The following is a 24,592-nucleotide window of genomic DNA, read 5'->3' on the forward strand; positions in this document are numbered from 1 at the left end:
CTTCGGGGGAAACGGCAGCAGATAACGGGCAGAGAGGAGCAACGGCCTGTCCACTCCGTCCACTCTCTCAGACATGGGCTCTCGGCCGGACCTGCTGCTGCAGCTGCTGCTGCTGGCCTCAGCCGTCACCGCACACCTGGTTTCTGCAGACAGGTAAGAGGGAGGGTCTCGCAGTGAAACCTGGTCTGGTCTGAACCTGGACCTTATCTGATATCTCCTCTTTTGTTGCTGTTTTAAGACACTTTTACAGGTTTTACATCATCTTTATCCACTGAAGTGTTTTTATTATATTTTCAGATAAGTTTATTTCAAGAAGTCACTTTGAAAACACGGCAAATAATCTGCTAATAATTTACAACAGTTTCAGAGGACAAATCCACTTAAAACAGGAAAACAAATCCTAAAAATCTCCAGTTTTGTTGTTTTGTTATTTACTTTTCTCCATAATGGGAATCTGGCCGTTGTTCTTTATGATGAACGGACCAATAGAAATGCTCCAAAAATGATCTGGAATAAAATCCAGGTATTTACATTTATTAGATTTATTAGATACATTTATTATTATTTACATTCTCCAGAGTTCTTCCAGAAGAGCTTCACTGTTTACTGAAGAAGAAGCTCAGCTAGTTTAAATAGACTAAAATTCAGACCCTCTAATCTTAGACTCTACTAAACACAAGTCAGTATGGAGACCATAATACTCTACTCTTCACCCAAGACCTCTCAGAAGAGGAGGGTCTTCAGTCTGGGTTTGAGGACAGCGAGCGTTGGACTCTGCTGTTCGGACACCCAGGGGAAGCTCGTTCCACTACTTCGGTGCAGGACAGTAAAAAGTCTGGACGCTCGTCTTCCGTGGATCTTAAAGGATGGCGGGTCGAGCCGAGCCGTACTTGGAGCTGGAAGGGCTCTTGGTGCAGATCAGCTTTTGACCATCGCCATCAAGTACGGAGGGGCTGGCTGGTCCAGTCTTGGTTTTGTAGACCAGAGTCAGGGTCTGAATCTGATGAGGGCAGCAGCTACAGGAATCTCTTTATCTCTTCATCCATTTAGATCAGATTCAGGATGATTTTATTTTTTTATCTAAAATCAGTTTAACTTCTTATTAACAAAGAAATCAGAGCTGATCAAACTTTTCATTTCTATTAAACTGTTCTATTAAAGCACCACATCACGTAACTCTAAAGCATCCAAATGGTTCTCAAGGTTCTACACAGAACCGTTTTGCAGTCTGGTGTTTTCTCAGAACTGAAGAGGTTAAACTGTCCTCGAAACCAAAACAAGAGGAAAATCGATGTCTGTTTATAGAAACGTCTGAGAAAGACCTCTATAAAGCATATATATAAATATTACTCCCCAGTTCTACACAGAACCCTTTTATTTAAGAGAACACGTACAGTTTTAAAAAGGGCTCTTTAAAGGTTCTCTGTAGCTTTATAACAATTTAAAGAGCCTTGTGGGTGTGGGTGGATCTGCAGGGACCTGTTACTGTTTATTTACTATGGTAGGAAACCATAGTCTCTATAGCCTAAAAAAGGGGGGGGTCTAACTGTCTAGAACAATGATAAAGAACCCACTGCATGCAAGATGCTTTGATACATCTTGTAGATGGTTATTTATAGAACCCTTTTTGATTAGAGAGCACAAAAAACATTCTTTAAGGAACCATATGGAGCAAGAGAACAAAAGGTTCTCCATCATAGAGAGGAACCAAAGAACCAGGCAAAGAGCAGTTTAAGCATCCAAGTGGTTCTTAGAGTGGTCAGGGATCTGCCTTGATTCAAGAACCTTTAAAGAACCCCCTTTGGTGACTTTGGTGCAATATAGAACCATTTTTATGTTCTTACACCCTTTAAAAGGGTTCTTCATGGGTTCTTCAGTGATATAGAACCATGACAACCCACTGACTCCTCACTTCTCCGATCCTGTTTCCGGCTCTGCGCTAGATTCCTGGTGACGGCTCCAAGTGTGTTTCACGTTGGGGTGAAGGAGAAGGTGTCGGTGCAGGTTGGCAACACACTGCTGAACAAGCCCGTGACCTGTTACCTAGAACAGGAGGTGAAACGGGTTCTCATGTCCGAGAAGCAGAGCGTACAGATCAGCCAGCGGGCAGAGATCAAAACGCTGGAGCTTCAGGTAAACCACATCTGAACCAGGGTGGCGCTTTACTCTCCTACAGGCAGCGGGCCCCACCTCTGAGCAGTCCCCAGGTGGTTGCTACGTGGTTGCTGTGGTATCCCAGGTGGTTGCTATGATGATGCTAAATGATTGCTACAGTGTTGCTAAGTGGTTGCTATGCTGATGCTAAATGATTGCTACAGTGTTGTTAAGTGGTTGCTATGCTGATGCTAAATGATCGCTACAGTGTTGTTAGGTGGTTGCTATGCATCAAACCCACAACCCTGTGATCAACACCCCAGTACTCTGACCCCAGCAGATGGTTTAGGGCTGCTGTTTTCTCACATCCTCCGACTCTGATCAAAGGTGTTTGCAGACAAAGTAGCGGACCTGCCGTCCACCGAGGAGGAGCCGCCTTACCTGAACCTGGTGTGTGACGTTGGAGACCAGAAGAGACAGATCACCCGAGTGTTGGTCTCCCATCACAGAGGCTACCTCTTCATCCAGACTGACCAGCCCATGTACAACCCCACACAGATGGGTAACTCACAGCACGGCACTACAGATCTGTCCCATTTAAGAATGTTGAGCCATTGCTGACACAGATGTGCAAATGCACACACAGCTTGTCTAGTCCCTGTAGAGAAGAAGTACTGCCAATAGAATAGGACTCTCTGGAGCAGATCAACATCATGACCCTATTGGCTCCATGCTGCCTAATAATGCCAGGCGTGGGCTAGAGGGGTATAAAGCCCCCCAGCATTGAGGAGCTGTGGAGCAGTGGAGGAACTGTGTTCTCTGGAGTGATGGTGGTGGAGGAGCTCCATCCAGTACTTTTGATTAGGATGAACTAAGGATGATGAGGTGGGGTGCTGAGCATCATCCATCATCCTGACTTTACTAACACTTTTGTTGCTGAATGCAATCAAATCCTCACAGCAATGCTCCTCCTCCAGAATCTAGTAGTCTAAAGTCTTCTTCTCTGGACAGTAGAGACAGTTACTCCAACAGAAGCAGAATCAGCTCTTTTAATAGCCTTGATTTCAGAAGAAAGAGTGAATGAGCAGTTGTCCCAATACTTTTGTCCATATACTGTAGCTTCACTGTCGCTGCAGTACTGTTCTTTTCTCCAGGTTGGAGAACCCCCACCCCCCAACACCATCTTTTTTAGTTTTGAGGGGGTCAATCAACTCCCTTTAGTTGGTGCCTTTGTGTGTAATCATTTGCATATTCATGAATATTAAATATATGTAAATAGATGCTAATGTTTGGCATGTGTTTTGATTACAGTTCAGTACCGGATTTTTGTTCTGGATCACACCATGAGACCCAAATCAGACAAGATACACGTACACATCATTGTAAGTGCTACACTACACAGAACCCACTGTGTCAGGAAGTAGCGGACACAGTCTAGAACCATTCAGTGTTAGCATTTAGACCTCCGAGAGGTTCTTTGAGTTTTTGTGGTTCTATATACAGAGACACAGCCGTTAGTAATGAAACCCTTGAAGAAATTTACACTTCCTGAACATTTCCTAAACGAGGTGTGCCAAGAACATTTATTAATGATAAAGAACCTCCACATGTTGTAAAGGTTCTAAGTACTTTGTAATAGAACCTCTATTCTTTTGTGAGGTTCTTCATATTTTCATATTTGCAGATCCCTTCTTTAGGTGGTTCTTCCGTCATCTCCTCGCTGATTTTCACTCACTTCACATTTTCTATTATTTTCGCTCTTTCCTCTGTGTGACTCTGATGGTTCTCGACAGAATGCAGAAGGAAACACGATCAAGAAGATCCAGTTTGATGTCAGTGACGGCATTTTCAGCAGGAACTTCCATATTCCTGACATTTCCATGTAAGTTCTCTTACGTTTCCCTCTAAAAACTAGGAGATCTCGGCTCGGCTAAATCGGAGTCAGCGTGTTGCGTTAAAAATACAGCGCATCCAACAAGATCACAAGCCAACAACTGCAGGGCTCGGCCTGTCACCAATCTCAGCTCTGTAAACACACGCCCCCAAACTCTTCATCAAACCACTGATTCACTTCAAACATCTGATGAAAAGCTGAAAGTTCTGACTCAGCAGCTCTGAGAGATGGGTTGACAGATGAGCGTTTTTGAGGGCGTGTTTACGGAGATGAGATTGTTAGCAACGTTAGCCTAGCATCTCCTGCTGTAGACTTAAGAAAAGCTCATGTCAGATATGACATGACCTGACATGACCTCGACTGATCGACTGAATCTGGGGTCAGAGGTCAATCCTCCTTTAACCTCAGCAGTGTGTTCTCCTCAGGCCGGGCGTGTGGAAGATCAAAGCTTACTACAGTGGAGATGAGAAGAACGCGGCAGTCCGGGAATTCAAGATCCAAAAGTTTGGTGAGCAGATATTTATGAATTTCTGATTCTTTTTTATTTATATCACTACAATTATGAAATAAAATAATTATGAATGTTTATTTGTTTATTTGTTTGACTTTGAACCACAATAACTATTATTATAATATTAATTAATTATTATTATTATATTACTTAATTATAGACAGAAGAGCATCAGAATCCTCGTAAGTCATTGGTAACGTACGACTGGTCAAAAGTACATGAAGGATCCTGGTCATTTCACTGGTCAGATGGATTTCTAGGTCTGCAGATCTGATATTGTTGCTTGTAAACATTTCATAGCTGATCTCTGAAATGAGAAATTCTCCTAAAGCTGCATTACAGAGATCTTCACTGAGCTACAGCTGGAACTGCTGGAGGTATTTAGGCTAACAGAGCTTCACATACGCTCTTAAGAACCAGTAAGAACCATATTTGGTTCTATAAAGTTGTGAAGACACACATAGACTTCCTCACACTTTCATCTTTATGGAACCAAACCTGGTTCCTTTATAGAATCACTGAAAGAACCTCCTGTAGCACCGTTATTCAGGTGAACCTCTCAGTATCAGCTGATTTTGAGGGGTAACTGAGACCAGGTATTGTGAGGTGTATGCTTAGCAGAACCCCACCATGTTTCAAGAACATGAACTTGGGTCTCCACCACATGCTGCTTGTCATTGGTAAAGGACAGAGGTTGCAGATCCAGGTCCAGACCAGGTTCTCAGGTTCAGGATCTCTCACTGGACCTGAGGATTGTACCAGCAGATTCTACAGGAGACTGTCAGAGTATCTCTAAGTTCTAAGCTGTTTAACTGAAACCCATCCGGTTCTGTCAGTCCTCCCCAGTTTTGGTGTGTCCATCAACCCTGAATCGGGCTATCTCCTGCTGAACGCGGACACCTTTAAGTTCTCCATCCATGCTCTGTAAGTTCTCCCTCTTTCTGATCCACTACAGAGAATTTCTGAGATTTTTCAGAACTGAGTCGGAGCTGGTTGTGGCGGGTCGGAGCGGGTCGGAGCTGACCGTATTAAACTGAGCTGTAATCCCTCTGCAGGTATTCCTACGGAAAGAAGATCAGTGGAGGATTCCACTGTCGCTTTGGACTCAGAACTGAGGGGTCCAACAGCATAACCTTCATCAAGGGCCTGGAGAGAACCGGACCTGTACGTCAACCTGCAGAGAACCACGGCCTTTAGCTTTGGGCTGAGGTTACAGTTAGGTTTAGGATTAGGTTTAGGTTTTGGGTTGAGGTCATGGTTAGGTTTAGGATAAGGTTTAGGTTTTGGGTTGAGGTCATGGTTAGGTTTAGGATAAGGTTTAGGTTTTGGGTTGAGGTCATGGTTAAGTTTAGAATTATGTTTAGGATTGAGTTTAGGTTTTTACATTAGGTACATTAGGACTAAGATTAGGTTTAGGTTTAGGTTTTGGGTTAAATTAAATCCATTTTTTACTCCAGATGTAACAGATGTTTTCTGGTCTGCAGATCATAGACGGAGAGGCTGAGGTGAATCTTCAGCTGCCAGACGTCCGGCAGAAACTCCAGCCCACAATCCTGGAAGGTCGACCTGAGGACGGAGCTCGCTTCTACATGGCTGTTACAGTGACAGACACTAAAAGTAGGAACAGGAGGAGGGCTCGGTCTGATGATTTATCAGATCTTTACTCAAGAAAATGGTTCCTGTGCTGGTTTCTCTAAAATGACTTCACGTTCCTCCAGGTGGTGAGATGCAGGAGACAGAACTGTTTCTCCCCATCGTGTCCCAGCGTTATGTAGTGGACCTGTCCCGAACACGATCCCACTACATCCCTCAGATGCCTCTAGATGTGGTGGTAAGAATCAGTGTGTGTCTGATGTCAGGATGGTCAGGATGGAATCTCTGTAGAACTGCAGAACTTTAAGATCTGATCTGAAGGTTCTGAGGTTCGTCTCTTTGTTAGGTCGTGGTGCGTACTCCAAACGGCCTACCGGCTGCAGACGTCCCCGTGAAGATCAAAGTGGCGAACACTGTGGAGAAGTCTAGAGATGGAAACACAAATGAGGAGGGAACAGCGAAGTCCACTTTCAACCTCATTCATTCACCTTTATCCACGTCTGTGGAGGTCAGTGATTTGGGTGGAGTGGTCAGTGAGGGGTTCATTCCACACCTCACACTGAGCTCATTCTCCTCCATTCGTAATGAAGTTCTGTGTGTCTGTTTCTGTTAGGTAACGGTGGAGGGAGTGAAGTCCACAAAAACCGTCCTCCCGGCCACGTCCTCCACCAACACCTTCTTATACATGAGCATCGACAATAGAGTCCTCTCACCCAGTCAGACTCTGAGCACCAGCTTCAATGTTGTCAACGGCAAACCAGAGGATAAACGCATTTACTACATGGTGAGAGAACCAACCTGTAATTAACTCTATATAACATTAGAATAAACCCAAATAAACAGAAAGTCAGTGGTCAGTGAGAGTGTCTACCTGTAATTAACTCTATATAACATTAGAATAAACCCAAATAAACATAAAGTCAGTGGTCAGTGAGAGTGTCTACCTGTAAATAACTCTATATAACTTTAGAATAACCCCAAATAAACATAAAGTCAGTGGTCAGTGAGAGTGTCTACCTGTAATTAACTCTATATAACATTAGAATAAACCCAAATAAACATAAAGTCAGTGGTCAGTGAGGGTGTCTACCTGTAATTAACTTTATATAACATTAGAATAAACCCAAATACACATAAAGTCAGTGGTCAGTAAGAGTGTCTACCTGTAATTAACTCTATATAACTTTAGAATAAACCCAAATAAACATAAAGTCAGTGGTCAGTGAGAGTGTCTATACCTGTAATTAACTCTATATAACATTAGAATAAACCCAAATAAACATAAAGTCAGTGGTCAGTGAGGGTGTCTACCTGTAATTAACTCTATATAACATTAGAATAAACCCACGTACACATAAAGTCAGTGGTCAGTGAGAGTGTCTACCTGTAATTAACTCTATATAACATTAGAATAAACCCAAATAAACATAAAGTCAGTGGTTAGTGAGAGTGTCTACCTGTAATTAACTCTATATAACATAAGAATAAACCCTAATAAACAGAAAGTCAGTGGTCAGTGAGAGTGTCTACCTGTAATTTACTCTATATAACATTAGAATAAACCCAAATAAACATAGTCAGAGGTCAGTGAGAGTGTCTACCTGTAATAACTCTATATAACATTAGAATAAACCCTAATAAACAGAAAGTCAGTGGTCAGTGAGAGTGTCTACCTGTAATTAACTCTATATAACATTAGAATAAACCCAAATAAACATAGTCAGAGGTCAGTGAGAGTGTCTACCTGTAATTAACTCTATATAACATTAGAATAAACCCTAATAAACAGAAAGTCAGTGGTCAGTGAGAGTGTCTACCTGTAATTAACTCTATATAACATTAGAATAAACCCAAATAAACATAGTCAGAGGTCAGTGAGAGTGTCTACCTGTAATTACCTCTATATAACATTAGAATAAACCCAAATAAACATAAAGTCAGTGGTCAGTGAGAGTGTCTACCTGTAATTAACTCTATATAACATTAGAATAAACCCAAATAAACATAAAGTCAGTGGTCAGTGAGAGTGTCTACCTGTAATTAACTCTATATAACATTAGAATAAACCCCAAAATCGTGTAGTATTACTCTATTGCCTCAGTCCACGTGTTTCTTTACCTTCTGGAGCTCTCAGCTTGTCTAGAAATGCATGTGTAAAGCGTGTCCTTTCGTGGAGGCACAAAGCGTCTTAATTAGTGGTGCAACTCCAGTAACCCCTAAAACTGTGTGTGTGTGTGTGTTTCCTCTTCAGGTGGTCAGTAAAGGGGTTGTGGTGCAGTCTGGTTCTCTGGAAGCCGAACATTTGACCAAAAAAGATATCCTGGTCACCCCGAACATGATCCCGTCCTTCCGTCTGATTGGATATTATTACCACTCCAACGGGGAGGTGGTGGCGGACTCTGTTTGGGTGGATGTGAAGGACGTTTGTGAGGGAACGGTGGGTTCTGCACTCAGTGGTATGTTAGCTTCAAGCTAACATTCAACTGGAATCCCATAGTCGGGCTAGCAGACATTAGCATTGTGGTACAGCCGGTATATGTGTTGTATCAAGTATTTCACAATGACTTTGAAAGTGACTCAGCCAATCAGATTTCAGAGCTGGATGTTTCATATAAACAGGTTTTCTGTAGGTGTAGCAAGTGTGCTAATCCTTTAGCTCTGTTCATGTGTGTTTCAGCTCGAGATCACACAAAAGGAACTGACAGAGCACTACGGTCCGGGAGACTCAATCCCACTCAACATCAATGTGGGCACTCAGACGGATGCCAGCGTGGCCTTACTGGCTGTGGATAAAGCCATCTACGCCCTGAACGCCCAGAACAAGCTCACCCCAAAGCAGGTCCAGAACCCACCGCTCGTTTACTGAATGCGTCCCAGATAAGAGCAGGTGCTGCTTTTAAACGTATGTTCTGATCCAATAAAGAAGGCTAGCTCAGGTTTGTAGTAGGGACACCAATAAGTGAGCAAGAATCAGTATGAGTGGGCGGGACTAGCCTGTGGTAGGCTGAATGGGCAGGGATATGTAAACGAGCTGTTTTCAGACTGTACACCCGGGCGTGGTGTTGATGCAGTGTGGTTCTCCGGTTCAGGTGTTCTCCTCGATGCAGTCATATGACCTGGGCTGTTCATATGGAGGCGGAGCAAACACTGCTGCTGTGTTTAACGATGCTGGATTGGCCTTCATCTCTCACTCCAGCACAGTCAAGTCCCAGATGAGGAAAGGTCCGTCTAAACGACCCAACCTAACAATGAAGCGCTGCTTTATCTTATTGTTCAGAATTAACATAAAATATACATCATTTCTTTTCTCTTTTTGTAGGATTCAGCTGTGAGTCGGGCTTCAGGCGGCAGACGCGTGCTATAGACCTACAGAAGGAACTGATTCACAAAGGTTGGCCATTAAATCTATCGCAAGACTATAGCTCCGCCTCCTCAGTGTATATCACAATACCTACATTTACAGCCTTATTTATATTCACCCTAATGAGAGACTGTAGCTCCGCCTCCTCAGTGTATATCACAATACCTACATTTAGAGCGTTATTAATATTCACCCTAATGAGAGACTGTAGCTCCTCCTCCTCAGTGTATATCACAATACCTACATTTACAGCCTTATTTATATTCACCCTAATGAGAGACTGTAGCTCCGCCTCCTCAGTGTATATCACAATACCTACATTTACAGCCTTATTTATATTCACCCTAATGAGAGACTGTAGCTCCGCCTCCTCAGTGTATATCACAATACCTACATTTAGAGCGTTATTAATATTCACCCTAATGAGAGACTGTAGCTCCGGCTCAGTCTTTACCCTATTTACATATTGTATAAACACCATTGTAAATGAACATCACATTTATCAGGGTTATTAAGGCTCTAAATGTAGGTATTGTGATATACACTGAGGAGGCGGAGCTACAGTCTCTCATTAGGGTGAATATTAATAACGCTCTAAATGTAGGTATTGTGATATACACTGAGGAGGCGGAGCTACTGGGGAATGCAGTGTTACTGTAGATGTATGTCAGAAGTTCCTCCTGTAAGTTTCTCCTCCTTCTTCTCTGATCTTCTGAAGAATCGGAGTTCTCAGACTCGGCGCTGCAGAAGTGCTGCCGTCACGGCCTGACGCTGATCCCCATGCAGCTGACCTGCGAGGAGCGGAAGATCAGGATAGGCCGGACGGAGACCCAGGCGTGTGTGGACGCCTTCCTAAAATGCTGCGAGTTTGCCGTGAAGCTGCGGGAGAAGAAGAGGCAGGAGGACATTCGGAGCGGGCACGGCAGGAGTGGGTATCCTGACCAAAACCACAGTCCAGATAGCGCTCCTCGTGAGGGAAGACCACTCCTCACCTCACAAATGATGTTATAGAACCATGTAATAACCACTCATGTGAACGGGGTCCGACACAGTCCATTTTACAGTTGAAGAACTTTTATATATATGTTCTAAACCAGTTAAAACCTTTTCAAGAACTCGTTAAAAAAGGTTCTTTCAGGGGTTCTGTGAGCAGTTCTGTAGAACTGAGCAGTTCCTTTTGGTGCATGGTTTTGAAGAACTGTTTCTGTAAATGATGAGAAGCTCAGGAACAAGTTTGAAGAACCTCCACACATGTTCTATTCCAGATAAAAATCAAATGTTATAGAAGAACCAAATTTGATTTGACCGTTCTCTGAAGTTGGTTCTTTACAAGAAGTACTTCTGTGATTGATCCAAATAGTGCAAAGAACCCATTTTGGAAGTGTGTCGGGAGTGTGTCGGTTCCCGGTCAGCACTAGTCCAGCACTCCGGGGCTCTGTATCTCCTCTCTGGTTCTGGACGTGTGCTTCAGTTCGTAGACCTGTGTTGGAAACCTGGATCTATCCACAAAATAAATGTGCATTTAGGGATTTCTGGAGAAGAGCTGATTGAACTCTGCTCTCCTTTCCAAACCCTGAAGCTGCTGCTGGTGGTGAGATTGAGGACTTCTTTGATAACGAGGTGCAGTACATCCGCCGCAGCTTCCCCCCCAGCTTCCAGTTTACTGTCTTAAAAGTGAACCGAATGACTGAGTAAGTGTGCCTCACCCTGCTGCCTTCCACTGTTCTACTGTTCTACTACTGCTTACTGAATAATTCATAGTGGATACTGAATAATTCATAGTAGATACTGAATAATTCACAATGGATACTGAATAATTCATAGTGGATACTGAATAATTCATAATGGATACTGAATAATTCATAGTAGATACTGAATAATTCACAATGGATACTGAATAATTCATAGTGGATACTGAATAATTCATAATGGATACTGAATAATTCACAATGGATACTGAATAATTCATAGTGGATACTGAATAATTCATAATGGATACTGAATAATTCATAGTAGATACTGAATAATTCACAATGGATACTGAATAATTCATAGTGGATACTGAATAATTCATAATGGATACTGAATAATTCACAATGGATACTGAATAATTCATAGTGGATACTGAATAATTCATAATGGATACTGAATAATTCTTAGTGGATACTGAATAACTAATAGTAGATACTGAATAATTCATAACAGTAATTCTTATAAACATATGACCATTTTGCAGAGATTTAAACTAATATATATATATATTAATAACAGTGGCATTATAAATAAAATAAACATAATAAGTATGATAAACTACAGCTTAGAACTTAAGTTATAATGAGCAACTATTGTAGTGTTTGATTGAATCTGTGCTGTGTGTTTGTTTAAGATTCAGCATGTATGCTCCCGACTCCATCACCACCTGGGAAATCCAGGCCGTCAGTTTATCTTCCTCGCAGGGTGAGTCCGCTCCCACACCACGAGCTTAAAGCGGCTGTGTGGAAATTTCTGCTGTATCCACATAAACAACCTGTAATACATGCCGTGTCCAGGCTTCTGCGTGGCGAACCCTCTGGACATCCGCGTGTTTAAGGAGCTGTTTGTGTCTCTGAGGCTCCCGTACTCGGTCAAACGCAACGAACAACTGGCCATCGTGGTGGTCATCTACAATTATGGCCGAGCTCAAAGAGAGGTCTGTTCAAATGGACATATGATTATGGACACATAATCAGAGAATGTGTAATAATAATATTAATATTATATAATAATAATATAATAATATAATAATTAATAATAATAATCTTCTGAATATAATAATATTAATATTCAGAAGATGGACGGACTCCAGACTGCTGAACAGTGTGATCGCTATTAATGAATGTTGTTGTCCAGCTTGCGGTCCACATGAAGCAGGCGGACGGTCTGTGTTCTCCTGGAGCTCAGTCCAGCGCCTCCTACATCAACATCACTGTGGCTCCGAGCTCCTCCGAGACGGTCACCTTCTCCGCTGTTCCCCTTAAAGAGGGTGAGATCCCCATCACCATCCGGCTATACGACCGAGATTATGAGGATGGAGTAGACGCCATTCAGAAAACACTGCTGGTGATGGTAAGAGGAGGCGGGGCTTATTCACAGGAGTAGTTCATCCAAAAGTACAGTTTACACAGTCCTCCCGTTAGCCAGCTGGAGCTAACAACAGACATACACCAATTAGCACTGGAGCTACAAGGCTAATGTTGCTAACAAGCAATAGAAGCCTACACTCCACCAATTAGCACAGGAGCTACAAGGCTAATGTAGCTAACAAGTAATATAAGCCTACACTCCACCAATTAGCACTGGAGCTTCAAGGCTAATGTAGCTAACAAGCCATGGATGCTTATACCCCTCCACATTTACTTTGCAGACGGAGGGAGTGATGATGCGAAAGGAAGAAAGTCACCTGATTAATTTAGACGGTGAGTTGTTTGCTTCATGGCGTGTTTATATATGGATGGACGGCTCGTTTAAAGGGAAACCCCACCCACTTTTCTAAATTCTCAAGATAACCCTTTCAGAGTTCATCTACCCACTCTGATCTCTCTACAGTGGAGGTGAATGGAAGCAGGCATCGGTCGCCATGACTACAGCACAGATACAGCCCATAATTTTTTACCTATCCAAACCCACCAGTACAGCTACTACACGAGTCTTCTGAGTTTTATATGGAATGAAGATGATGATGATGATGATGATGATGATGATGATGAAGGTAAAATAGTGAATAGAGAATCTGAACTAATGCAGTTCTCTTTAGGGACTACTTTCTGTAGCCGCACTACACCCTGCAGCATGTATCCCTCCACCATTTTAATGATCTGGTTCTAAAAGCAGGTTCTAGAGCCGAGCTCTTCTCAGAACTCTGGTAGAACCGTGTCTCAGGCATCAGGCAGCGTCTTCATCACCATTAGGTGAAGAACTTTCTGTGAGGAGCTTTTATTATTAGAGCTTCAGACGTCTGATTCCCTTCACCTCCACTGTAGAACCACAGCTCTGACTGGGGGAGCTTATCTAGAACCTCCACTGTAGAACCACAGCTCTGACTGGGGGAGCTTATCTAGAACTGAGCATTTCACACTAAACCCCCCAAACCCCTGAAACCCCCACTCTCAGTGACTGTTCTCACTTTGTGGTTGTTTAATTATGCAAAATGACCCTTTTAAAAGTCTTTAATTATATACAAACAGGTCGAAGTGACTGGACAATCCCCATTGATGGACTGTTTCCGAACATGACTGTTCCAGACTCCGAGAAAAACCTGTTCGTCAAAATCGAAGGTATGAGTGACGTCCTGCCTTTTCATCCCAGTATAGAAATGATACACCTGTACACAGCACTGTACAGAGCCTTTAGTCCCCAAACCCATCACCACCTGATTCTGATTCCTTGGTGTGGAGCAGATGAGGCATTCGGCGTGGCGTCTGCGATGCCCCTGCTGTCCCCATCCAAAGTGGAGAATCTGATCCGGGCCCCTTTCGGTTGTGCGGAGCAGACCATGATCAGAATGTCTCCCACAGCGCTGTCCATCCGCTACCTAGACAAGAGCAACCGTTGGCTGGAGCTTTCAGCTGGAACAAGAGACACCGCACTGGACTACCTGGAGAAAGGTGAGAGCAGACTCGAGAGATAAAATATTCTGACAGACTGTAATATACTACAGGAAGCGTAGGGGGCGCTCTATAATGCTCTATAATGATCATATGATCCACACGCTCATTCTGACAGACTGTAATACACTACAGGAAGCGTAGGGGGTGCTCTATAATGCTCTATAATGTTCATATGATCCACACGCTCATTCTGACAGACTGTAATACACTACAGGAAGCGTAGGGGGCGCTCTATAATGCTCTATAATGTTCATATGACCCACACGCTCATTCTGACAGACTGTAATACACTACAGGAAGCGTAGGGGGCACTCTATAATGCTCTATAATGATCATATGATCCACACGCTCATTCTGACAGACTGTAATACACTACAGGAAGCGTAGGGGGTGCTCTATAATGCTCTATAATGTTCATATGATCCACACGCTCATTCTGACAGACTGTAATACACTACAGGAAGCGTAGGGGGCGCTCTATAATGCTCTATAAAGTTCATATGATCCACACGCTCATTCTGACAGACTGTAATACATTACAGGAAGTGTAGGGGGCGCTCTATAATGCTCTATAATGTTCATATGATCCACACGCTCATTCTGACAGACTGTAATACACTACAGGAAGCGTAGGGGGGCGCTCTATAATGCTCTATAAAGTTCATATGATCCACACGCTCATTCTGACAGACTGTAATACATTACAGGAAGTGTAGGGGGCGCTCTATAATGCTCTATAATGTTCATATGATCCACACGCTCATTCTGACAGACTGTAATACACTACAGGAAGCGTAGGGGGGCGCTCTATAATGCTCTATAATGATCATATGATCCACACGCTCATTCTGACAGACTGTAATACACTACAGGAAGCGTAGGGGGCGCTCTATAATGCTCTATAATGTTCATATGATCCACACGCTCATTCTGACAGACTGTAATACACTACAGGAAGCATAGGGGGCGCTCTATAATGCTCTATAATGTTTTAAATGCATACAATGTTCTGTGTTTCAGCCTATGAGAGGATTCTGACATTTAAGAAGAATGATGGATCTTACGGAGCATGGACACACCGTCCCAGCAGTCACTGGTAAGATCCTTCAGGTGTCTCTGGGAGGTTTCCCTGGGGAACAGCCTGGTGATGAAGAGCCTGTGTTTAGGTCATCAGAGTGACGGTTGTTAAGAGAGCAGCTTTCTGCTGGTTTTCCTCCAGGCTGACCGCGCTGGTCGTGAAGGTGTTGTCGCTTGTAGCTGACTGTGAGCTAGCGGCTAAACCTGAGCAGCAGATCGTCTCAGAGCTGGACATCCGGGCTTCTGTCAGATACCTCATCGAAACACAGAAACAAGACGGATCATTTAGTGACCCTCACCCAGTCATCCACAGAGAGATGCAGGTCAGGAGATTGTCTGATTACATCGCTGATACTAATAATGATAATAATAATAATAAAAATAATATGAATTATATATATACATACATACATAATTACAGTAGTAGTTGCAATAACACCTCTATATAAACTATATTACAACATGAACAAACAAATAAATATAAACAAATCATCATCATTCAAAGTGAATATTAATTAAAATAAATACTATAAATACAAATATTCTATGCTATGGTGTCTTATTAATGTGTAATATATTAATGTTCTAGGGTGGAATTGGGGGAGTGGAGCAGGACATCTCTCTCACTGCTTTCATAACCATCGCCCTGAATCGCTCGCTGCCTTTCCTGGACAGAGAGACGGAGGCTGTGGTGAGAAGCAGAGCTGAACTTTCCCTGGAACTTAAAGTCCCCCATAATCACTAGACAGCTGTAGGCTGAATGGGTGTGGCTAAACTGCTGTAGGCTGAATGGGTGTGGCTAAACTGCTGTAGGCTGAATGGGTGTGGCCAAACTGCTGTAGGCTAAAAGAGCAGGGCTATGATCAATTTAATATAATCAAATCTAATCTATTCTGCCTACACTTTGTGTCCACTTTGTGTGGAAGGGGGGGTGATGATGTTGGGTGGTTATCATTCATCATCCTGACCTCAGTAATGCTCTTGTTGCTGAATGCAATCAAATCCTCACAGCAATGCTCCTCCTCGAGAATCTAGTAGAAAGTCTTCTTCTCTGGACAGTAGAGACAGTTACTCCAACAAAAGCAGAAGAGACTCTTTTTAATATCCTTGATTTCAGAGGAAACAATGAATGAACAGGTGTCCACATACTTTTGTCCATATCATGTAGTTAATCTAATTTAATATTATCTAATTATCTGCTTTGTTGTTGATATTAATGAATATCTTTGTCTCTGATGTTCAGAAGGCAACAATCTCTCGCGCGACAGAGTTCCTCCTCTCCAGGGTGGACAACCTACAGCAGCCTTTCACTGTGGCCATTACAGCCTACTGCCTATCCACATGCCTTAAAGATCGGACACGAGCCAAACCCGCCTGGACGAAACTGCAGAGTCTGGCAACACAAGGTACTGAACCCAACAACCAGCTGACCAGCGAGTCCACAACTGCACACCTACTGTATACTGTGGAGCTGTCAGAGAGGTGTTTCCAATAAAGTGGCCAGTTAGGAAGCACAAGGTAGGGTGTTTCTAATAAAGTGGCCAGTGAGTGGAGGCATGAGGTTGGTGTTTCTAATAAAGTGGCCAATGAGGAAGCACAAGGTAGGGTGTTTCTAATAAAGTGGCCAGTGAGTGGAGGCATGAGGTTGGTGTTTCTAATAAAATGGCCAGTGAGGAGGCACAAGGAAGGGTGTTTCTAATAAAGTGGCCAGTGAGGAAGCACAAGAAAGGGTGTTTCTAATAAAGTGGCCAATGAGGAAGCACAAGGTAGGGTGTTTCTAATAAAGTGGCCAGTGAGTGGAGGCATGAGGTTGGTGTTTCTAATAAAATAGAAAGTGAGGAGGCACAAGGAAGGGTGTTTCCAATAAAGTGGCCAGTGAGGAAGCACCAGGTAGGGTGTTTCCAATAAAGTGGCCAGTGAGTGGAAGCACATTTGTGTTTCTAATAAAGTGGCCACTGTTGTGGATGCAGGTTGGTGTTATGTCTGACTGACTCTGCTCCACTCGGCTCTGTTGTGTTCAGAGGGCGAGTGTAAGGTGTGGAGGGCGAATGAGGACGCGAGGCTGGAGGGCGAGAGGTGGAGTTCCCTGGTTCCGCCGGCGGTGGCTCTGACAGTGGAAACCACAGCGTACGCTCTCCTCACCGCGCTGGCCTGGGGAGACAAGAAAGAGGCTAATGCGGCAGCTTGCTTCCTCTCCTCACAGGAGAACTATGAGGGAGGGTTCAAGTCCACACAGGTCAGCAGGTCTAATCTCGTTTAATGTTATATACCCCAGTCTAATCTATTAGAATCTAATCTAACCTGTTTAACCTAGTCTGATGTAGTGCAATGGAATCTAACCTAATTTAATCAAATCTAGTATAACCGTTATAAAGTTTGACCTAATCTGGTCTAATCTAATCCAATCTAATCCAATCTCATCATTTTAAAAGTAATAAAGATCTAATATCTGTTGATGTTACCATCACCTAATCTAACGCAATCTCCTTAGATTCCAAAATGTAAGTGAATCTAGTTGAACCTAATTTGACCTAATCTGATCTAACGCAGTGTCTAATCTAACCTACCCTACACTGTAGAATAAGAATATTAAAAGAACGACTGGCAGGTTGTCCGAGCGCAGCAGGTCGCTGCAGTCACAGGTACTCGCTTCTCTTTGTTCTAGGACACCATCGTGGCCCTGGAGGCTCTTGCAGAGTATGCCATGCACAAAACAGAGCCTACGCCCACCCACGTCACCGTGCAGTTCACCACCCCCGGGCGATCAGAGATGGAGAAGCTGGTGCTGGGCCAGCCAGGCGAGAAGGTGGAGGTGGAGTTAAAGGTACTGACCAGTAACCATTGCCCACGTGCTGGTGGAACCCCTGTTTAACATGGTTCAGAGGTCTGCTGGAACTCCATTCCCTCCACTCCAGACTATCAGTGAGGACACAGATCTCCAGGGGGTCCCAGAGGGTCTCTGTTCTGGGTTTCAGTTGGTTCTGTTGTGGTGGTTTGTCTTCTGGGCCGCTTTACTGTAGTCGAACACACTTCAGCGCCTGTACTCTGAGATGCTGGATGGACTAAGAAGCTCCACCGCAGCTCAGTGCAGAACCTCAGTCCCTGCTAGGCCTGCAGGTGGAGACAGAGCTGCAGTCAGGCTGGCTGGTGGAGTAATTCAGCTTCTGTCCTCCAGATGGCGCTATAGACAAAATAAGCTGTAATATCCAGAACTTGGAAAGTTGAATATCACTGTGGATATTTAATATATTTACTTATATAAACTGTTCTTAGTTTAATATTTGAAATATAAAATAATGAAATCATATTTAAATAATATAATAAAATATAATACAGTCACAAAAACCTACAAAATATACATTTTTAACCTTTTGTTCTCCAGAACGACCAATAGAAATGCTCCAATGACCTGGAATAAAATCTTTTACATTGACTTCCACTGAAGGTTCAGGAGGTTTATTCAGGTTTAATTAAAAGTCTTTTGTTGTTATTTACTGTCTGACTGTTTGTTTGTTTGTTTGTTTGTTTGCTCCGCCCACTCCCGCTGTTCCAGAGGCTTCTGGGAAGACAGATCAGTGCTAAGTGTTCAGGAACAGGAGAAGCAAAAATCAAGGTAATTCCTGACAGATCTCACAGCTCAGCTCTGACCAGTGTCACACTCCAACCCTGTCTCTAAACACTCTGCCCGCTTCTGCTGATCTGCCCGCTTCTGCTGATCTGCCCGGTTCTGCTGATCTGCCCGGTTCTGCTGATCTGCTGGGTTCTGCTGATCTGCCCGGTTCTGCTGATCTGCTGGGTTCTGCCCGGTTCTGCTGATCTGCTGGGTTCTGCTGATCTGCTGGGTTCTGCTGCTAGGTGGTGAAGGCTTACTACGACCTCGACCACTCCTCCAACTGCAACGGCCTGTCAATCAACGTCACAGTTCAGGGAAAAGTGGAGTACACTGGTGAGGGAAACACACACATATAGACAGACAGGCATTGATTGATATATCGTGTGTGTGTGTGTGTGTGTGTGTGTGGATGTGTGTGTGTGTGTGTGTGTGTGTGTGGATGTGTGTGTGTGAGGGTGTGTGTTCAGTGTTATGAGTAAATGGGTGTTGTTTGATTCAGCACACGTCACAGAAAGCTACGACTACGACTATCAGAAGGACGAGCCGAGTGAGAGGGAGGCGGAGGCGGAGGAGGTGGAGGAGGAGGAGGAGTACCCCCGTTCAGCCATCGAGTGGTTTGATGTCCGCAGCAGACGCAGACGGGACACTCGGCAGAGTTCAGATGACACGCTGGTGTATGAAGTGTGTGTGAGGTCAGTTCGGTTCAGATCACTCAGATCAGTCGTTTATTCAACCCTACATCAAAGTTCATCAGCTTATTCAGTCTTTAGGTGCAGTTCTTTAATCAGAGGTTAAATGAGTGGACTCAATCCTCCTCTAAATCCTCTAATCACTTTCATCAATCCCTCACATCATAGATAATATATTCAAATTAATTCATCAAGCCTTCATTTCAGTTCTTAACTTCTGTTCAATTTCTCACCGAGTTAAACAGTGTGTTCAAATAATCAATGAATCCTGCAGTAAATACCATGTTCAATCCTTCCTGAAGTTAAATCAATTAAAACGCTTCATTAATAAATGAGGCAAATCGGTATTAATCAGTGTTGATCAGTATCAATTGGTATTGATCATTGTTAATTAGTGTTGATCAGTATTGATCAGTGTTATTTGGTGTTGATCATTATTGATCAGTATTGATTAGTATTGATCAGTGATGATCATGTTAAACAGTGTTAGAGAGGGATAGTCACACTCACTGGAGGAGGAGGAGGAGGAGGATGGTGAAGGTGTGTGTTCTCACAGGAACAGTGTGTTTCTCTGTGCAGTCAGTCTCTGAGCCAGCTCTCAGGCATGGCTATAGCAGACATCACCCTGCTGAGCGGCTTTGAGCCCAACACTAACGACCTGGACAAGGTCAGCACCAGAACCTGGCTCTCTCACACACACACACACACACTGAAACAGACAGGGCTTCATTCATATGTATACAGCTATTATTGATCAGCTGTTTATTACTGATCAGCTGTTTATTATTGATCAGTCTGACCAGCATGTCTGACTTTAACAGCTGAAGGATCTGGCAGACAAATATATCTCTCACTACGAGGTCTCAAAGGGACGAGTCCTGTTGTATTTCAATGAGGTGAGCAAGCACACACACACACACACACACACATGTATTTACATGTACCTGTACGTGTCTGTGTGTCATATGTGTCACATGTGCTGCAGATAGTTGGAGATCGTGAGTGCATCAAGTTTGAAGCTGTGCAGAAAGTGCCGGTGGGTTTGGTGCAGCCTGCTCCCGCCACCTTCTACGACTATTACGAGCCAGGTCAGAGAGCAGACCCCTGACCACCGGAACACACCTCTCTCCTCTTACACATGCCATCATGTACAGCACTGCGCTATAGCTTTAGTCCCCTGAGTAAATTAGAGTGAAAAGCTGCTAACCTGGGCAGTCAGTGTGCAGTGGGTTTAATCTGAGGCCTGGTCCGGCAGCAGGTTCTGAGATACAGAGACCATAAGAAGAGGAAACACCTTAAAAACATCTTAATAAAACCCTTAAAAACTCAATACTGCTGAAAACGGGACGAGCCCAATACAGCAAAAGCAACAGTGGGGCTAAAACTTCTGCACCTTTTCTCTACAACAGATTTTATTAAGGCCACGCCCACTTTCTAAAAGCCTTACAGCCGTAACCCTGCACTGTTCACCGAACCCTGTAACACATTCCACAAATGTCAGTCTGGACATCATCTGTGAAATCACATTAATTGAGTGCATATTTGCTCTTATTATTATTATTACTAATAATAATTCAGTCCTGTTGTTAAATGTCTTCTCTGTCCCGCTCACAGATAGACGATGCTCTATATTGTACGCCGCCCCCAAACGGAGCAAACTGGTGTCTGTACTGTGCTCTGGAGACGTCTGCCAGTGTGCTGAGAGTACGCCCCCTAGCTCTCCTTCCTTTACACTGCTGATACTGAACAATTCATAGTGGATACTGAAAAATGTCTAGTAGATACTGATTCATTCATAGTAGAAAATGAATCAGTCATAGTGGATATTAGATGATTCATTTAGGATATTAAATAATTCATAGTAGAAAATGAATCATTTGTAGTGGATACTGAACAATTCATACTGGATACTGAACAATTCATACTGGATATTGAATAATGAATAGTGGATACTGAATAATTCATAGTAGAAAATGAATCATTCATAGTGGATATTAGATGATTCATTTTGGATATGAAATAATTCATAGTAGAAAATGAATAATTCATACTGGATACTGAACAATTCATACTGGATACTGAACAATTCGTCCTGGATATTGAATAATTCATAGTTAGTACCATATAATTCATAGTGGATACTAAACAATTCATACTGGATATTGAATGATTCATAATGGATACTAAACAATTCATAGTGGATACTGATTAAAGCCATCACACACACTGGTTTCTGATGAGCTGTGTGTTTACAGGGGGCTGTTTCAAAGAAAGGAAATCATTTGATTCGAAGATCAACAAGCAAGAGCGCTTCAGACACGCCTGCTACCACCCTGTGATGGATTACGGTATGTATTTCCTCTGACGGACATAACGCGCCAAACAACACCTAACGGACCCGTTTATGACCCTAACCTTGACCGGGCTGTGTGCTGTGTGCTGTTGGCCGGTCGGGCTGTAGGTATGCTGGTTAAGGTGGACTCGGTGGGAGAAGCCAGTAACTTCCAGCTGTTCTACACCACTGTGAAAGAAGTCCTCAGAAGCAGTATGTATTTATCCCTCTGTGTTTCATACTGGTGCGTACCTCTCTGTTACTGCTGAACTGGGCTGTGTAATGGAAGGGTATGGGATTTGATTGGTTGGTTGGTTCAGGATAATTCAGCACACACTGGATTAAAATCACTCCAGGGTTATTCCTCATAATTACACACACTGCAGATTCAGACCGTGCTGCATTAACCCGGCCTGGCTAACCCTCAGGTAAAGCCAATGTGGTGGAGGACGATGTTCAGGTGTTTGCCAAAAGAAAACACTGCAAGGCTCAGCTGGAGGTAGGCGGGACTTACCTGATCATGGGCAAAGATGGCTCCAGTACGACCTCTGATGGACCGTGAGTGTTACCACACCCTTCAGTCTGTCTCAGATGATTTGCATATGTTAGAATATTGAAGATCATAATTATTATTATTATTACAAAAATTTGTGTCAAATATACATTACATGGACAAAAGTATTGGGACACCTGCTCATTTCAGTTCATTTACAGGGTCTTCTGAAATTATTATTAAAAGAGTTGATCCTGTTTTTGTTGGGGTAACTGTTTCTACTGTCCAGGAGTCTGCAAATATCAGCCTTTGTTCCTCACAATAAGGAACAATATTTGAGTGTGATATTTTTATATTCTAATAATTCTAATAATCTCTCTCTCGTAGGACTCAGTACCTGCTGGACTCAAATACGTGGGTCGAGCTGAAGCCGGAGCCTGGCAAATGCAAGGCATCAAACAACAGGAACTTCTGCAGAGAGTTTGTAGATTTTCGGAGGGAATACCAAATCAACGGCTGCTCCCAATAAAGTCTGAACTGTGACACTGTCCGTAAATTTCACCAACTTCTCAAAATTCATGCATCATTCAGTGTGTGAGATTCAGAGGGGGATTCAGTGACTGCTCTAAATGATTCATTATCTACATTACATGATTCTGTGACTGCTTTAAATGATTCAGTAACTCCTCTAAATGATTCAGTAACTGCTCTTAATGATTCAGTGACTGCTTTAAGTTATTCAGTAACTTCTTTAAATAATTATCTACAATAAATGATTCAGTGACTGCTCTAAATGATTCATTATCTACAATAAATGATTCAGTGACTGCTCTAAATGATTCATTATCTACAATAAATGATTCAGTGACTGCTCTAAATGATTCATTATCTACAATAAATGATTCAGTGACTGCTTTAAATGCTTCATTATCTACAATAAATGATTCTGTGACTGCTTTAAATGAGTTAGTGACTGCTAGAAATGCTTCACTGTCTACTAGAAATGATTCAGTAACTGCTATGAATGATTTAATATCCACTGTAAAAGACTGGCTGATATAAATGTAGTATAATTCATCACTGAATAATTGAGTCACTTCATTATTCAGTAACAACTATACATGAATCAGTATCAGTATATGATATGAATGGTTCAGTATCCGCTCTAAGTGATTCAGTGGTGTAAGTGGTGAGGAGTGGAGCTATAGGCTTTATTCTCTGTAGGACGCGTTTCTGTTCAGCCCTGTGATTTAACCGGATCAGAGGAGCTCCTGAACTGCTGACCACACGCAGGTAACCACACACCGGCGTGTGCTGATGTGAGCACGTCCACACGCTCGTCCGTCCTTCACACACACCCGTCCGTTTCATGCTGGTCCAGTGATTGAGTGAGAGAGGGGTGATTTAGCCCCTCTGCCAGACCTGTGTTTATGTTATTGAAGCCCCTCCTCTCGGCCCTCGCCGCGGTGCATCTGAGTGTGTGAGAGGGGTCTCTGTGTTTCGGGGTGAACTCAGGAACATCTGCAGGCCTGAAGAAGGCCTCATTCAACCTCCGCTCACACTGGGGCTGTGCTGCGTCACAGAGCCGAACAGCCGAACAAGCGGACGAACGAACAGACGAACAACATCTCACATCAATAAAACCTTTGTTCTGCTCAGACAGACGTGGTCTACAGCCACCCTCTTCCATTTCTACACTACACTCATTTCCATGGTTACACTACACCTATTTTCATCCATTTCTATGGTTATGCTACACTTATTTACACCCATTTCCATTGTTACACTACACCTTTTTACACTTTTTTTCTATGGTTACACTACACTCATTTCCATGGTTACGCTACACTCATCCCTGTGTTTCTATGGTTATACTACACTTATTTACACCCATTTCCATGGTTACACTACACCTATTTATGCTAATTTCTATGGTTACACTACACCTATTTATGCTCATTTCTATGGTTACACTATACCTTTTTACGCTCATTTCTATGGTTACACTACACCTTTTTACACTTTTTTCTATGGTTACACTACACCTATTTCCATGGTTACACTACACCTATTTACACCCATTTCCATGGTTACACTACACCTATTTATGCTCATTTCTATGGTTACACTACACCTATTTACGCTCATTTATATGGTTACACTACACCTTTTTATACTTTTTTCTATGGTTACACTACACTCATTCCCATGGTTACACTACACCTATTTATGCTCATTTCTATGGTTACACTACACCTATTTACGCTCATTTCTATGGTTACACTACAC

The 24,592-nt window shown here is 43.0% G+C and overlaps 1 protein-coding gene across 1 annotated transcript; it reads left to right on the forward strand.

Annotated features, from left to right (window-relative positions):
• Positions 1-23,268, forward strand: c4b (complement C4B (Chido/Rodgers blood group)). The gene is made up of 41 exons (XM_072680641.1): positions 1-153; positions 1,944-2,133; positions 2,482-2,656; positions 3,406-3,476; positions 3,888-3,976; positions 4,414-4,496; positions 5,336-5,423; positions 5,555-5,663; positions 5,984-6,116; positions 6,218-6,330; positions 6,439-6,600; positions 6,706-6,876; positions 8,344-8,529; positions 8,770-8,931; positions 9,182-9,314; positions 9,412-9,483; positions 10,172-10,381; positions 11,033-11,144; positions 11,840-11,910; positions 12,003-12,142; positions 12,343-12,558; positions 12,857-12,908; positions 13,677-13,766; positions 13,890-14,096; positions 15,120-15,195; positions 15,319-15,499; positions 15,766-15,867; positions 16,420-16,582; positions 17,198-17,412; positions 17,842-18,000; positions 18,730-18,789; positions 19,032-19,122; positions 19,289-19,481; positions 20,058-20,145; positions 20,300-20,374; positions 20,464-20,566; positions 21,093-21,182; positions 21,734-21,826; positions 21,940-22,023; positions 22,239-22,368; positions 22,691-23,268. The coding sequence occupies exons 1-41, from the start codon at positions 74-76 to the stop codon at positions 22,830-22,832; spliced, it is 5,160 nt and encodes a 1,719-aa protein (XP_072536742.1). The 5' UTR covers positions 1-73; the 3' UTR covers positions 22,833-23,268.
• Positions 23,269-24,592: the final 1,324 nt, after the last annotated feature.

The sequence above is a fragment of the Salminus brasiliensis genome, chromosome 5, assembly GCF_030463535.1.
Source record: "Salminus brasiliensis chromosome 5, fSalBra1.hap2, whole genome shotgun sequence".
NCBI classification, from domain to species: domain Eukaryota; kingdom Metazoa; phylum Chordata; class Actinopteri; order Characiformes; family Bryconidae; genus Salminus; species Salminus brasiliensis.

Excerpts from the sequence above, each read along its gene's own strand:
- c4b (XM_072680641.1), top strand. The coding sequence starts at position 74 with ATGGGCTCTCGGCCGGACCTGCTGCTGCAGCTGCTGCTGCTGGCCTCA. Across the intron at positions 2,657-3,405 it reads GTACAACCCCACACAGATGG|TTCAGTACCGGATTTTTGTT; the intron begins GTAACTCACAGC and ends TTTTGATTACAG. Across the intron at positions 10,382-11,032 it reads TCGGAGCGGGCACGGCAGGA|CTGCTGCTGGTGGTGAGATT; the intron begins GTGGGTATCCTG and ends CAAACCCTGAAG.